Genomic DNA, 17,991 nt, shown 5'->3' with positions numbered 1-17,991 from the left:
CAGTGTAGGTAGAAAGTGGTAGCTGGCTCACTGAGAAGAAAGTTTTCACCATCGCTAGTTTGGCCCATTGGGGATACTTTCTATATTAATCTAATTCATACCAAATGGAAGGGAACACTAAGCATCTGCTACATGTATGGTGTAGAGAATGCCATAAATAAGGGAAATACAAGGGGACAGGTATAAGATACATTCAGAAATGACCAATCTTGGTTCATAGACAATGGAAAAGTCTGGCTGGATAGGTTGGTTGACAGTCTTGAAGGCAGTAGATTCATCTCAAGTGTTGCAGATGGCTGAAGTAGCTAGGCAGGATGGTCTAGTTGACAGCCCTAAAGGCAGTAGATTCAACACAAGTGTTGCAGATGGTAGAAGTAAGTTAGGCAGGGTGGTCTAGTTGACAGCCCTAAAGGCAGTAGATTCAACGCAAGTGTTGCAGATGGTAGAAGTAGTTAGGCAGGATGTTCTAGTTGACAGCCCTGAAGGCAGTAGATTCAACACAAGTGTTGCAGATGGTAGAAGTAAGTTAGGCAGGGTGGTCTAGTTGACAGCCCTGAAGGCAGTAGATTCAACACAAGTGTTGCAGATGGTAGAAGTAGTTAGGCAGGATGTTCTAGTTGACAGCCCTGAAGGCAGTAGATTCAACACAAGTGTTGCAGATGGTAGAAGTAGCTAGGCAGGATGGTCTAGTTGACAGCCCTGAAGGCAGTAGATTCAACACAAGTGTTGCAGATGGTAGAAGTAGTTAGGCAGGATGGTCTAGTTGACAGCCCTGAAGGCAGTAGATTCAACACAAGTGTTGCAGATGGTAGAAGTAGCTAGGCATCCAGCCTGGTTTACAGCCCTGAAGGCAGTAGATTCAAGACACAGGTGTTGCAGATGGTAGAAGTAGCTAGGCAGGATGGTCTAGTTGACAGCCCTGAAGAAGTAGCTAGGCAGGATGGTCTGGTGGACAGCCCTGAAGGCAGTAGATTCAAGACACAAGTGTTGCAGATAGTATAAGTAGCTAGGCAGGATGTTCTAGTTGACAGCCCAGAAGAAGTAGTTAGGCAGGATGGTCTGGTTGACAGCCATGAAGGCAATAGATTCAAGACACAAGTGTTGCAGATAGTAGAAGTAGCTGGGCTCATGAACCCATGCTTATTGACAGTAAGGCCCAACACAGGCATGGGTGGGGAGAGGTGATATGCTTATCCAGTGGGCGATCAAATGAAGGGATGTTTTGTATTGTTACTGTTTAATGTTGCAAAGAAACAAGTAAATAATTCAGACCATCATAGTTCCAACCCACACACCATGTCTAAAAAACCCAGCAAGCAACAGATGCAAACAAAACTTAGGCATCTTCCAATGTTTATATGTAACTAAATCAGTAAACATATATCTTAGGTTTTCATGTTTGTTATTGCTGGTAGAAAAATTTATGACAGTTGTGATCCAACGTGTCTGGTACATTTATAATCAACACCATAGCATCACCTGAATGAATTTCTGTCTCAAATGTTTCAGTTATTTCAATCAGAACTTTTCATTTTAGGTTTAGATGTATTTTTTTCTTTCAATTTTATGGGACCAATTATCTTTGCCTTTTAGACATTTTAGGCTGTTGTTTTCAGCTTTTGCAAACTTGTTAGGCAATACAAATATCTTACAAGGTAAGTAATTTTTTACCAAATTTTGGGTCACTTCGAAGTTGTACTGTTTTTTTCCTGTATTAAATCATTGTCATCAAGAACATGTTAAATGTGCTAATTGCAGATGTTATATGTAACACAATCACACCTAATGCAAAGGTCTAACATTCACATCTAATGCAAAAGCCTCACATTCAAACCTAATGCAAAGGTCGCACATTCACACCTAATGCAAAGGTCGCACATTCACATCTAATGCAAAAGTCGCACATTCATACCTAATGCAAAGGTCACACATTCACACCTAATGCAAAGGTCTCACATTCATACCTAATGCAAAGGTCGCACATTCACACCTAATACCAAGGCCTCACATTCAGACCTAATGCAAAGGTCTCACATTTACACCTAATGCAAAGGTCTCACATTCATGCCTAATGCAAAGACCTCAAATTCATATCAAATGCAAAGATCTCACATTCACATTTAATGAAAAGGTCTCACATTCAGACCTAATGCAAAGGTTTCACATTCACACCTAATGCCAAGACCTCACATTCAGACCCAAGGCAAAGGTCTCACATTCACACCTAATGCAAAGGCCTCACATTCAGATTCAGACCCCACTCCAGTGGCCTAGTGATTAGAGCATCTGCCTCAGATGTGGGAGGTCATGGGTTCAATCCCCAGCCGAGTCATACCAAAGACTTATAAAAATGGCACTAACAGCTGCCTCGCTTGGCATTCAGGATCAAGAGGTTAGTGTTAGGACTGGTCGGCCTTGTGTCAGGATAATGTGACTGGGTGAGACGTCATGCTACATGTATGTGGTATTGTAGCGATATGACTGAAAAATTGTTAAAGCTGCGTTAAAAATTAAAATCACTTCCCATTCAGACCTATTGCAAAGGTCTCACATTCACAACTAATGCAAAGGCCTCACATTCATGCCTAATGCAAAGGTCTCACATTCACACCTAATGCAAAGGCCTCACATTCACACCTAATGCAAAGGTCTAATTAACTGCATATCTTTTTACAATTTATTCCTTGTATAATTTACTTACAGATTAGGATTACCGGAGTTTTAATTATTGAAAGCTATTTTGCTAAATCCCAGTGGGGATTTTATTGTATACATATAATTTATGTTCTTATTATTTTACAGTAATGCCATCTACTATTTTACATGTAAAATTATGAGTATTAAGTGGGATTGCTGGTTTTAATTGATGTATTAAAAAATGTAGTTTTTCTCATATTTTGTGGATACATATGGATTATTAGATTTGTATGCTAATAAGTGATCATCTTAAATAAAGGCATTATTATTATTATCATCATCATCATCATCATCATCATCATTATTATTATCATCATCATTATTATTATTACTATTATTTAATCATTATGGTACTACTATTATTATCATTATGGTACTAATATTATTATTATCATTATTGTTACTATTATTATTATTAGTTTTTTAAAATCATTAACAGTAGTAGTAGTAATAGTAGTAGTAGTAGTCTCAGCCGCTACCCGTCGTTGGTCTTATTTAGCAGTTGAACTGATTTCCATTTCAGGGAAAAGATGCCACCCCCAGAAGATGAAGAGGTGAAACCTGCTGATGCAAGGTGAGCTAGCTCTGTGTCACATTAGTCCAATGCTTATAATTTGTATACCTTTGAAAACAAAAACCTGAATATTTTGTGACAAACTGATCTGTTGGGGTGTGCACCAATAATTTGTAATAAAGTTCTAGCTGACACGAATTATGTTCATTGGACTTAAAAGCTTAAGGTAATATTCTATTATTTTTTAGTCATTATATTGAGATTGAAATTGCTTATTTTAGAAACTTAATGGGATGGTATGTTCTCAGTCATGTGTCTGTTTATTATTGCTACTTCTCCAGGAGGATTGCCGTAAAACTTTGCACAGATTCATCCCATGATCTAATTGATCCTAAATGAAAATGAAATCTCTCAGACATCCAGTATGGCCACCACAGTGACCATCTTGACAACTCATATGTCCAATATGGCCACCACAGTAACCATCTTGACAACTCAGACATCCAATATGACCACCACAGTGACCATCTTGACAACTCATATGTCTAATATGGCCACCACAGTAACCATCTTGACAACTCAGACACCCAATATGACCACCACAGTGACCATCTTGACAACTCAGACATCCAGTATGACCACCACAGTGACCATCTTGACAACTCATACATCCAATATGTCCACCACATTGACCATCTTGACAACTCATACATCCAATATGGCCACCACAGTGACCATCTTGACAACTCAGACATCCAATATGACCACCACAGTGACCATCTTGACAACTTATACGCCCAATATGGCCACTACAGTGACCATTTTGACAACTCATACATCCAATATGGCCACCACAGTAACCATCTTGACAACTCAGACATCCAATATGACCACCACAGTGACCATCTTGACAACTCAGACATCCAATATGGCCACCACATTGACCATCTTGACAACTCAGACATCCAATATGGCCACCACATTGACCATCTTGACAACTCAGACATCCAATATGACCACCACAGTAACCATCTTGACAACTCAGACATCCAATATGCCCACCAGAGTGACCATCTTGACAACTCATACATCCTATATGGCCACCACAGTGACCATCTTGACAACTCAGACATCCAATATGGCCACCACAGTAACCATCTTGACAACTCTGCCATCCAATATGGTCACCACAGTAACCATCTTGACAATCTTGTTATCACTAATCATCATCAATGGATGGTTATATCAACAGGTGGTTTTCACTAAATGACTTCATCTGATGTCTAGTTGGTCCAAAATGAAAATAACACTGATCTGACTGCTAATATGACTGCCACAATGGCCATCCTAAAAATCATGTTATCACTACCTTGTCTAGACTGTTTGTCATATTATCAGCATGCTTTCATTAGAAAACTTATTATGATGTCTAGTTGGTACTAAACAGAAATGGAGACAATCTGAAATCAAATATGGCCACCATGGCATCGATCTTGAAAATTGTGTTAATGTTACTCCTCTAAAATGGAAAGTCATATCAATGCAGTGCTTTTGCAAGAGGACTTTTTGTGATGCCTTGTCTGTCCTAAATGAAAATAGTGCCAACTTGACATCATTATATCCACCACAGCAAGTAATTTGCAAATCGTGTTATCACTGATCAATATATAAGATGGTTTCAACACTCTGGAGTTAAAAGAAAGAAATGGTCTTGAATTTATGGAAATTTTTTTGAGTGAGTAGATTTACCAGCCCCATCTACTTCTTTTTGCTTGGAGTTTTAAATATGTTAGTGTCAATAAGTATATCACATATATTGTATTCTACAGCATATTTTCTCATTGTTTATTACTTTTGGCTCAAAACTAAGAGCATTGTAATTACAACAAATTATTTGTGATTGCCATTTGAAATTATTTAGGTTTTCTTTTTATTTACTGTATTCTATCTTGTCTTTAAATTGGGTTGCTTGTCCATCCTTGCAATGACTGGTTCCATATTTGTACTTATACACAATGGCTGATTCTGTATCTGTACTTGTACATAATGACTGGTTACATATCTGTACTTATACACAATGGCTGATTCTATATCTGTACTTGTACATAATGACTGGTTACATATCTGTACTTATACACAATGGCTGGTTCCATATCTGTACTTGGACATAATGACTGGTTACATATCTGTACTTATACACAATGGCTGGTTCCATATCTTTAATTGTACACAATGACTGGTTCCATATCTGTATCTGTACTTATACACAATGACTGATTCTATATCTGTACTTGTACATAATGACTGGTTACATATCTGTACTTATACACAATGACTGATTCTATATCTGTACTTGTACATAATGACTGGTTACATATCTGTACTTATACACAATGACTGGTTCCATATCTGTACTTATACACAATGGCTGATTCTATATCTGTACTTATACGTAATTTCTTTGTGGTACTGGACAGATTTATTGCAAACTAAAATATATCTTAACAAAGTCAGACCATTGTTTATATCATACATGTATGTCAAAATCAATGTGATCTACTTGGTTGACTTCGTGAGATAATACAAGAAAACCTTTCCAGGGTGATTTGAAAGGTCTGTCACTTAAATAGACACCCATTCCTTCATTTCACTAGATTGAATTTGGGCAAATATTGCCATCCTACTATTTAACTTGTACTTATTTTTCTTGGATGATTATTGTACCACTGAAATCGGGAGATGTCTCTCTGCTGTCATCATAAGTAATTGGTCATAGTGACTTAAATTTTATATTACGCTAAACTGAATCAAGACTGTTTTCTGTAACATGTATTTGAATTTATAAGGGAAACTACAAAACAATAGAAGAGACCACAAACATGTATCTTCCCTTTGAGTACTAAAATTTAGATCCCATGCAAGTTATCTCTTATATAATTTGAAAAGCTGACCATTACCTTTGGTCAACTGCAGGACCTATGTGCCAGATAACATACCAAGTACCTGTTCCTTGCACATGCTTTCATTTGTAAGAGGTTAAAGGACCTGAGAAATAGATAACATTTAATATAAATCAAACTGCTAAATCCCCATATACATACAATGTAATGACAAAAGTTTAATATTAAAACCCCCATATACATACAATGTAATAACAAAAGTTTCATATTAAAATCCCCAAAGATTTGTTGATTGCAAGGTATCCTTTTGTTTATCTGTCAATTAATCTAATGCCAATCCTTGATGAACATTCTTTATTTAAGATCAAATTAAAACTGAGGTCATATGAAGTTTCATATATACCATATTTTATTTTGTTCTCTGTAGTGATGCTGGTGATGAAATGAGAAAGAAGGTAGATGAGATGAATAAAGAAGAAACCAATAAAGATGACAAGGTATGCCAAATCCTTTGAACATAAAAGTCAAGGTTTCTGACATGTTTTAATAGTCACTTGATATGGGATTAGTAGAATTCATATCAGTCATGTCTCCTGCCATGAGCATATGGGTTATATTTTCGTTATAAGATAACATATTGGGTAAAGCGACATAAAACATTTATCACAGCAGAAACCTTCCTTTTGAAACAAAATTTGCAGAATCACTATTTTTTAGCTCATCAGTCTGTGTGCTTGACTTTGTATGTAGTTTGTGATAGTTTATTTGGACTAACAAAGGTAACATATATTTTGTTTTGTTGGTTGATAAGAAGTCAAATATATATATGAATATCTGATTCCAAGTCAAAATCTATGGCAGACATTTGCAATATTTCAGTCAGTAATGTTGTAGCTCTATTATGGTACTCTTTCTGAGGAGAGGGTATCATTCTTAGTTGGCATATGTCTATATCAGTCAGTAATGTTGTAGATCTATTATGGTGCTCTTTCTGAGGAGACGGTAGAATGCTTAGTTGTCACACGTCTATGTCAGTCAGTAATGTTGTAACTCTATTATGGTGCTCTTTCTAAGGAGAGGGTAGAATGTTTAGTTGTCACACGTCTATATCAGTCAGTAATGTTGTAACTCTATTATGGTACTCAGTCTGAGGAGAGGGTAGAATTCTTAGTTGTCACACGTCTATATCAGTCAATAATGTTGTAACTCTATTATGGTACTCAGTCTGAGGAGAGGGTAGAATTCTTAGTTGTCACACGTCTATATCAGTCAATAATGTTGTAACTCTATTATGGTACTCAGTCTGAGGAGAGGGTATCATTCTTAGTTGTCACACGTCTATATCAGTCAATAATGTTGTAACTCTATTATGGTACTCAGTCTGAGGAGAGGGTAGAATGCTCAGTTGTCACACATCTGTATCAGTCAATAATGTTGTAACTCTATTATGGTACTCAGTCTGAGGAGAGGGTAGAATGCTCAGTTGTCACACGTCTGTATCAGTCAATAATGTTGTAACTCTATTATGGTACTCAGTCTGAGGAGAGGGTAGAATTCTTAGTTGTCACACGTCTATATCAGTCAATAATGTTGTAACTCTATTATGGTACTCAGTCTGAGGAGAGGGTAGAATGCTCAGTTGTCACACGTCTATATCAGTCAATAATGTTGTAACTCTATTATGGTACTCAGTCTGAGGAGAGGGTAGAATGCTCAGTTGTCACACGTCTATATCAGTCAATAATGTTGTAACTCTATTATGGTACTCAGTCTGAGGAGAGGGTAGAATGCTCAGTTGTCACACGTCTATATCAGTCAATAATGTTGTAACTCTATTATGGTACTCAGTCTGAGGAGAGGGTAGAATGCTCAGTTGTCACACGTCTGTATCAGTCAATAATGTTGTAACTCTATTATGGTACTCAGTTTGAGGAGAGGGTAGAATGCTCAGTTGTCACACGTCTATATCAGTCAATAATGTTGTAACTCTATTATGGTACTCAGTCTGAGGAGAGGGTAGAATGCTCAGTTGTCACACGTCTGTATCAGTCAATAATGTTGTAACTCTATTATGGTACTCAGTCTGAGGAGAGGGTAGAATTCTTAGTTGTCACACATCTATATTAGTTAATAATGTTGTAACTCTATTATGGTACTCAGTCTGAGGAGAGGGTAGAATTCTTAGTTGTCACACATCTATATCAGTCAATAATGTTGTAACTCTATTATGGTACTCAGTCTGAGGAGAGGGTAGAATGCTCAGTTGTCACACGTCTGTATCAGTCATTAATGTTGTAACTCTATTATGGTACTCAGTCTGAGGAGAGGGTAGAATTCTTAGTTGTCACACGTCTATATCAGTCAATAATGTTATAACTCTATTATGGTACTCAGTCTGAGGAGAGGGTAGAATTCTTAGTTGTCACACGTCTATATCAGTCAATAATGTTGTAACTCTATTATGGTACTCAGTCTGAGGAGAGGGTAGAATTCTTAGTTGTCACACGTCTATATCAGTCAATAATGTTGTAACTCTATTATGGTACTCAGTCTGAGGAGAGGGTGGAATTTTTAGTTGTCACACATCTATATCAGTCAATAATGTTGTAACTCTATTATGGTACTCAGTCTGAGGAGAGGGTAGAATGCTCAGTTGTCACACGTCTGTATCAGTCAATAATGTTGTAACTCTATTATGGTACTCAGTCTGAGGAGAGGGTAGAATTCTTAGTTGTCACACGTCTATATCAGTCAATAATGTTATAACTATATTATGGTACTCAGTCTGAGGAGAGGGTAGAATGCTCAGTTGTCACACGTCTATATCAGTCAATAATGTTGTAACTCTATTATGGTACTCAGTCTGAGGAGAGGGTAGAATTCCTAGTTGTCACACGTCTATATCAGTCAATAATGTTATAACTCTATTATGGTACTCAGTCTGAGGAGAGGGTAGAATGCTCAGTTGTCACACGTCTATATCAGTCAGTACACACTAAGTAATGTTGTAGTTGTAGGTCTATTATGGTGCTCTTTCTGAAATAATGTTGTAGTTGTAGGTCTATTATGGTGCTCTTTCTGAAATAATGTTGTAGTTGTAGGTCTATTATGGTGCTCTTTCTGAAATAATGTTGTAGTTGTAGGTCTATTATGGTGCTCTTTCTGAAATAATGTTTACCCTTGGCACATGTCTATATCAGGAAGTGAGAGATTTTGTCAGGGAGTCACATGATGTCATTCTTCCAATGACATATATTTGAGTTGCTGATATTGACTGAGACATAATACTAAGAATAGGTTTAAAGCAAGACAGTTTTTTTCCATTTGATGTATAATGACACATAAGCATATTAAAGGCTGTATACTGTTGAAGTAATGGGAATTGAGTGTATTGACCAGAACTTGAACTGATGTGGACAAGACTTGAATCTGCATCTATTGAGTTGTGTGTCTAGCACTCTCGCCACTGATCCAGCATGGATCCTGGAGATGTAAATGAAGCAAACACCATTAGAGATGTTCATGACATGATTGCACCATTAAACTTGTGCAAATTTCCAGCATAATTCACTAGGCCATAACAATTAGTTATCTTCACAGTTCTGTTCAAGATGGCACTTTGTGATGCAGATGAAGCAAGTGTCTTGAATCTATTGATATAAAGAAAAGCCACTTCACATCAGCAGCTGTAGTCATGACTACTGATCTTATATAAGAAACATGTTCCAATATAACACATACTTACCGAAATAGTTCTGTAAACTTTATTCTCATTCCATTTTCAAACAGGAATCTTCTGAAGAGAAGTCCAAGAAGGGTGCAACTGACAAGGAGGGAAAGGAGCAAGAAGTAAATGAGTAACACCACTGATTCTTAGTTACAGAGTTGCAAGAGTTTAACAAGAATAGTTTTTCATTGGTCAATACAAGTCCTTGAAGCAACCATTGTGGACATATTTCTTTTATACTGTATGATGTTTTCAATGCCAAACACAGTGGCTTACTTCTGGTTATTGTGGCTTTGTGGTAAATACATGTGTGCAGTTTTCAGGAAAATTCTAACATTGATATCAAAATAATACCAATGCTATAATTGTAATTTTTGGACTGATGCAATGTAACACAGTGCAAATTAGCAAACATTTTTAATACAGATTATCAAATAGCAAGAAATTCATTTATGACAATAGAAAATAAATTCGTAACATTTCAAAATATTTATGTATGCCTTAAATTTTAAGAACAAATCAATTTTTGTGAAATATAGGCTTTCTACACATCAGGTTTGTGTGTGCCTAGATGCTACCTAACTTCATAATCCACATAGCTTTAAATGTGGTATTTTATCTGCATAATACATCCAGTAGAAGTAGATTTTAAACATTCTGTTCTTTGATTTTGGAGGTTATCTTTCAACATTCCATCACTTTATTTGCCAAAATCTTTCATGATTTTAATGTATACTACTCATCTCATGCAATTTACCCAAATAGTCAAATAAACCTCCAGCATCAAATCAAGTGGTGTGCAAAGGTGCATTAATCCAGTTTTATTTTACATCTCGTAAGGTGGCCTAAATATGCTAAGAAACTATATTTTATTAATAAAAAAGCTAAGGATAAAATCAGTTTAGAATAGGTCCTTGAAAGCAAAATTAGTCTTTGCATGTAATTTACTAAAAGTTAGTTTTAAAAATCATGTTTGTATGTTTGATCTACTAATAACTTTTTCTTCCATCTGAATATTGGATGTGTATTTCAGCATACTTTTTCCACTTTAATTTTTTGATATTTTTTTTAAATTTTGGGTTCCTTAAAAGTTTATTCACCCCAAGGAAAAAATTATCTACATAATCATATTTCAAGCTTTTCTATATTTTTTCTGTATCATCTTCTCATTTTCATGGAATGAATGGTTACATTCAATAAGGGTAACTAATTTCAAAAGACTTAGTGTGCGTGTTCTGTTTTGTTCAACTTGCAATATAACTTATCATTGTCTTTGATATTACTATATCCAGCAAGATTGGTATCAGTCCCTGATATTAATATATCCAGCAAGATTGGTATCAGTCCCTCTGATATTACTATATCCAGCAAGAGTGGTATCAGTCCCTGATATTACTATATCCAGCAAGAGTGGTATCAGTCCCTGATATTACTATATCCAGCAAGATTGGTATCAGTCCCTGATACTACTATATCCAGCAAGACTGGTATCAGTCCTGCTACATGCCAAAAGATGGTGTAAAACTTTGACCTGCTAACTGTGAAATTATGCATAATTAATACTTTTAAAACTGTTCCAATTCAGCCATAAGTGAAAACAATGTTTTATGCTTTTATTTGCCACTGACTCTTATTTTCACTATGCTATATAGCAAGCCAGACAAAAACAAAATGTATAATGAAGGCTGTACAGCTGGTTTAGTTAGTTTTTTTTATCTCTAGTTCAGATCATCACCAGCAAAGAAACCGATGTTTAATCTGATGTTTAGCTAGTAATCATTCTTGCATGATTCCAACAGGTTCACATATTTCAAATAAAAATCTACACACTAATGAAAGCACACATATATGAAGAATATATTCAACACCATCATCATTATGGCATCATTATGGCATCATTATGTGCATAACATTTCTTTATTTAAATATGCCTGTGGTTTTATTATACTATAAGACTTACTTGGATTTTTTTTATTGCCATTAAACTTAGCTTAAAGAAGGTTTCATCGCACATAAACCATGACATTGTGTGAGGGAGAGGGAGATGTGTTACTAAATTACAGTTAATAATTCCTGTGCATCTTTCAAAATATTCAATTTAAAACATAATAGAAGTTTTGGAAAGGCATTGTCTTTTCATCAATCTTGAACATTTGTCATCTTGCAGTGTAATCGTTTGTGAGTATGCAATGGTGTATCAATGTAGGTGTATATCATTAAAATACGATTTGATGATATTCGAAGATAAAATTAGTTAACTCTTTATCCATTTTCAATATATGTTTTATATACTGCTTTTTATGTTCTAAAATGTAAAAACTATCCTGATGTGTATGGATTTTGTGAATTTTATGTAAAGGACAATATGCACTTGATATTAACTGTATGTACTGCCTGATCAAGACTAGTGTCATCTTCACTCATTTTGTTATCATAGGTCTGTTTTCAAGTATTAGTTACTGGGTAATTTCATTTTATCCAAAAGAAGGCATTGTCAACATTTTTGATGGGTAATTTTAAATATCACTCCTGCAACTTAAAGTAAAAGCAGTTTTTTGAGTGTAACACTATTATTTTCACTAAAGAGATCAATTATATCCTTGATTGATTTACATGTAATACTCTCATAAAAATGATGTGTATGCCAACAGAGTTTTGTAAGTATCAGACAGTTATGGATTGTACTAGAGTCCTCTACCCTGTTTCTGTGTATGGATAGAATTCAAAGGCTGTATCATCATCTGAACATTTTCTAGTAACTGTTAATTTAAACTGTACTTTATTTATTTATATTATTTATATATACATGTATTGAAAAGTTATTCCATGCTTCATGTATACAATCTTTTTATTGTGACTTTAGGTCAAAGATGTGTAATAAAGCTTGCTCCTTTCAGTTTCCAAGAAACGATCAAAAGGTACTCTTACGCCAAATGTTCACACGTTGTTAGAAAAAATCATATGTGTACAAAATATCCCAACATGACAACTCGTACACTCAGAATGTTACATATGTGAATACTGATGTATAAAATCAAAGAATTCAGCAATTTCAAATTTGTATAAACTTATATCTGTATCATTTTATGATGATTAAGGATTACATGATCAAAATGTAGCCATTATCGATATAAACAAAAACTTGCAAAAAACAATTTTCGTCACAAAAACGACCATTGAATGCATATTGGGTACACTCTTAAGACCTTGAAAGGACAAGTCCAGAAGATATAATGGGTACATTTATCAGACATTGAAAGGACAAGTCCAGAAGGTATACTAGGTACATTTATCAGACCTTGAAAGGACAAGTCCAGAAGGTATAATGGGTACATTTATCAGACATTGAAAGGACAAGTCCAGAAGGTACACTGGGTACATTTATCAGACCTTGAAAGGACAAGTCCAGAAGGTATACTAGGTACATTTATCAGACATTGAAAGGACAAGTCCAGAAAGTCTTATTTATTCAGGTGGATTGTTTTTACTTTCATTGCACTTGTTACTCATCATGGTCCATAAATGTTGATAGTTTTAAAGCAATAAAATGGCCCTTCTTTAATTAAATACACCTATGCCAAGTGAATTATGGGGTACCATGACAAATGATGTACACAATCTACAAAATATTTTATGTAAATAGTTTTTATTCTACTCAGATTGTGAGACAGGTTTGACTAATCAAACCATTCTTATATAAATTTGTGGTGTGACTTTGGACATCCTTTTAACAATATTGCTTGAGTGTATTTTCATAATATCAATGCTTTTGATGTGATTTTCTATTATGTATTTATGATAATAAATATTGTATGAATATAATTATTTTGTCTTCCTAACTAAGAATGCTACCCTCTCATGTTGTTTTTAGAATGTTTGTCTTGATGTATTCTAAATTGTAAGATATTTCAGGTATAATCATTTGTACCTTGATAGATTTTGATCATGCCTTGTTTTCTTATTTTTCTTTTTTTCAAAAAGGGGCCCTGGATGGTTGAGTGGTTTAAGGTTCTTTCAAGTACAGATACTGACATCTGTCCATGTGGGTTTGAGTCTTGGGCTTGGTCAGTGTGGGTATGTGAGATCAGTGGTTCTTCCCCAGGCTTTTTCTCCACCAAATATATTGGTTGCCACATATAGTATATATGTGCTAAGATTGGTTTCAAGTGAACCAGACTGAAAATGGCGTTAAATCCTCATAACCAAACCACCCAACAATAAATTATTACATAAGCCAGAAGTCCCAACGTTTGACATTCTTTAAGTTTATATAAAATTAAGATACATGTACATGTGGTAATGTAGGTATATGTATCAACTGGACTTGATAACACTTTCAGTACTTGTGTCAAAATTTCTCAGATAGCAACATATAATTTTAAGTTTTTTTTCAGCAGGGATAAAATTGGATTATAATTATTTTATATTGAATATCAATCAATAGAGAAATGAAAGGGATGAACAATGCATATATGTAGATGATGCAGCATTATCAGATATTTCACCTGTATTCGTGGGAAATTAGATTTTCCTGGCAGAAGTCGGTGGCTTGCTTCCTTGTCCTCACTAATCTCCATTGCAAATACCACTGTATGCCATGATATGTGCTATCAAATGTATTAGATTTACATGGGAAATATTATGGAATTCAGACATACCAGAGTTAACAAAAAGGTCCATCCCAAAAAAAAAAAAAAGATATAAATCCTCAACTGTACCATGATGGAACCTACTTTGAAATTTTCCAAATAAAAATGTTTCAAAGGGCCATATATGTGGTTGTCCGTAGAACACATCATTATGAATACATATCTACCACATGTTTATGTAAACTTGGCACAAAAAAACAGGTCGTTTTCATAATAACTTTCCTGTAAATAGGAAAAATGTGTTTCTTCAAACTCATGTGACAAAATGTTGAGAAAGAGCCTATTTTATTTGAAACGCTGTATAAAAAAAGAACAGCCTATTTTATTTGAAACACTGTATAAAAAAGAACAGCCTATTTGAAACATTAGAAGAATAAACTGCCTTTTTTGTTTGAAACACTATATAAGAAAGAACAGCCTATTTTATTTGAAACACTGAAGAAAAAAGAACAGCCAATTTGATTTAAAACACTGTAGAAGAAAGAATAGCCTATTTTATTTGAAACACTGTAGAATAAAGAACAGCATATTTTATTTGAAACATCGAAAGATCAGCCACTTTCATTTGAAAACTGTAGAAGAAAGAACATCCTATATTGCTTGAAACACTGTAGAACAAATACCTATGGATTTGAGGATACTGTTGATCCATAATCACAGAAAATACAACCATAAACTAAGTCCGATTGACACCTTAAAAAATCAGTGAATAGTCTGCCTGCTTAAATATCTGTCTATCTATCTATCTATCTATCTATCTACCTGTATATTTGTCTGTCGGTCTGTCTATCTTTTTGTCTGTATGTATGTATGTCCATCTGTATATATATATATATATATCTGTCTATCTGTATGTCTGTCTGTCTATATCTATCTATAGATCTATCTATTGATATATCTATCTGTCTCTATATCTGTATGTCTGTATATATATATATATATATATATATATATATATATACATGTATGTATATATATTGATCTTTATATCTATCCGTCTGTGTTCTCTATATCTGTCTGTCTGTATATCTATCTTTTTGTCTGTCTGTCTGTATGTCAATCTATCTGTCTGTATATTTTGCTATCTATCTATCTCTTCTGTATATCTATATATCTCTCTGTCTATATATATATATATATATATATATATATATATATATATATATATATATATATATATATATATATATATAGCTGTCTGTATATCTATCAATCTGTCTCTCTCTCTCCCTCTCTCTCTCTCTCTCTCTCTCTCTCTCTCTCTCTCTCTCTCTCTATATATATATATATATATATATATATATATATATATATATATATATATATATATATATATATATATATATATATTGTGTGTGTGTCTGGATACCTATCTGTCTACCTATCTGTCTGTCTGTCTGTCTGTCTCTATCTATCTATCTATCTATCTATCTATCTATCTCTATCTATCTATTTATCTATCTATTGAGAAATTTGCAGATTATAAGGAGGAGAATTTTCCGGTAGATGTAATACAGTAAATAATCCCAGTTTGTACTGACTGTTTAGATAAGATTCTCTTATAATTAGATTCCTGCAGCAGTTGCTTGACAGATATATATATATATATATATATATATATATATATATATATATATATATATATATATATATATATATATATATATATATATATATATATATATATATATATATAATTAGTGAAATAGTTTTCATTATTTTTTTTTCTCCAGTATTTTCAAGTGTGAAAACAAAACTGCATTTTCTCAAGCGAAAATTGATGATTTCCCGTCATGCCATGCGTTGCCTGTGTACCTACACAACTTGTATCCATTTATATCCCTGCTTCCTGCGATATCGTGGGTATTATGGTATTTGAGGTTTTCAGTTTTTTTCTGCATAATGCTACTTATCTTTTGAGTATCTTATATGCAATATATTACCTATAATTACTAGTTCTGCATCAACATTTGATTTCTGGAAAATGTCGAGATCGTTGGATTTTAGAATGCATCCACGAAAAATTCACTGCTTCCCAAATATAACCATCTTCTCAAATAAACTCTGCATCTTCTTAAAATCAATATCACTGTATAGAATATGTTAAAAGTTTGTTGTCTTATGAATTCGGGTCACAATTATTACTTCTAGTTCAGTACCCATAAATGTAGTTCCAGCCTATTTTTATAGCATTTTTCCTCTTTCCTCTTGGTGGTGATACAAAGGTTAGAATTAGGCATTCTTGGTATTGATTTAAAGATAATTTATTTAAAGGTAATTACTCATTCTTTAGAAAATGAGCATTATGGTCTGGTTGTCTGTATTTTTGGTGACAGTTCAAAGTGAGTAATGGGGCATTAATGTAGATCCAGAAGTGAAATCTGTGACCCATTGCATGTTGCTTTGTTTAAAGTACAGCCTCTCAAAAAATGTTTGATAACCTATGACAAGAACTTCAATATTAGTTTATCTTTGAATGTACATTAGATTAGCTACGATTTATTAGGATTTGGACACCGTGCAAAGTTCCATAGAAACTATATTGAAAAATAATTGTGACCGGAGTATACTGACAATGTCCAATGATGTCATACATGATTCAGGTCACGTGATTTCCATATCTGTCAATCTATAGTAGCAATGAGAAGTAGGGTAATGTCATTGTTTAAGGTAAGTTCTGATTGATTTAGCAATTGACAGGTGTAGACATGATGTACTTCATCTCATAATGCATTAAATATGCATGTAAAACATCTTTATGAATTGCATACTTTGGCTTAAATCCTATTTAAGGATTGATTTTACAGGCGTATAAATGTCCTCGTATGAATTACTTATTTAAAGTAGCAGTTTATCTTTACATGTAGACGCCTGAACGTAAGTGCCATAGTTCGAACGCCAAACAAGAAGTTGTCCTGGTGAATTCTAATTCAATGAACATAGAGTAAAAAAGTTAAGAATTTTTTTCCCCAAGGTGTCGCATTTGTATTTCTAGTGCAATTGGCGATATTGTTGTGATTGTTCTTTCCATGTCACATATGAGTGCTTCCTTATCAACTGAAATCCGTTTTTCCGTCAGTTTTGTCATCGGCTCAAGGAAGCACAGTGATGATGCTTCTGCAATGACTGGCAGTGAACATAAGATATCAGTGTGCTTAACCGTCTCGGACACTGTCGGTGCTTCACTAGTAATGGCAGAGGAGACAGCCTTGGTTCTGTTCCAAACAGGACCTTTGTTCTCCAGATTTCCCTAGATAGTCTTCATTAATTAGTTCCTATATGTTGTGTACCACAGAGGCTGCATAGCCGTATACATGATGTTTGACGGATTTGCTGCTGACAATTTCGCCGAACCGGTCGTATATCCTCTGGATGGTTGTGTTGCCGTCCCGCAAACTACTGAAACCCTTTTATCATTGTCCTTCACATAATTGGCAGCTCTTCGCAGAATTTCGTTCGTGGCTAATTTGACTTCATATTTCAGAGAGGAACCTAAAGCATCTT

At 34.5% G+C, this 17,991-nt stretch overlaps 1 protein-coding gene across 2 annotated transcripts in view; it reads left to right on the top strand.

The window, feature by feature from the left end:
• LOC149793042 (neural cell adhesion molecule 2-like) overlaps window positions 1-13,660 on the top strand; it is a 166,735-nt gene extending 153,075 nt beyond the window's left edge. For both annotated transcript variants that reach the window (XM_089966936.1, XM_089966935.1), the window contains 3 exons: window positions 3,221-3,271; window positions 6,539-6,608; window positions 9,901-13,660. In XM_089966936.1, coding sequence (XP_089823062.1) covers window positions 3,221-3,271; window positions 6,539-6,608; window positions 9,901-9,972 — 193 coding nt within the window. In that variant the 3' untranslated portion in view covers window positions 9,973-13,660. The remainder of the gene's footprint in view (window positions 1-3,220; window positions 3,272-6,538; window positions 6,609-9,900) is intronic.
• Window positions 13,661-17,991: the final 4,331 nt, after the last annotated feature.

This window comes from Sinohyriopsis cumingii, chromosome 8 (assembly GCF_028554795.1).
Source record: "Sinohyriopsis cumingii isolate HCF-2022 chromosome 8, ASM2855479v2, whole genome shotgun sequence".
NCBI lineage: Eukaryota > Metazoa > Mollusca > Bivalvia > Unionida > Unionidae > Sinohyriopsis > Sinohyriopsis cumingii.
The sequence above is the reverse complement of the archived record's forward strand: the minus strand, read 5'-3'. Positions and strand labels throughout refer to the sequence as shown.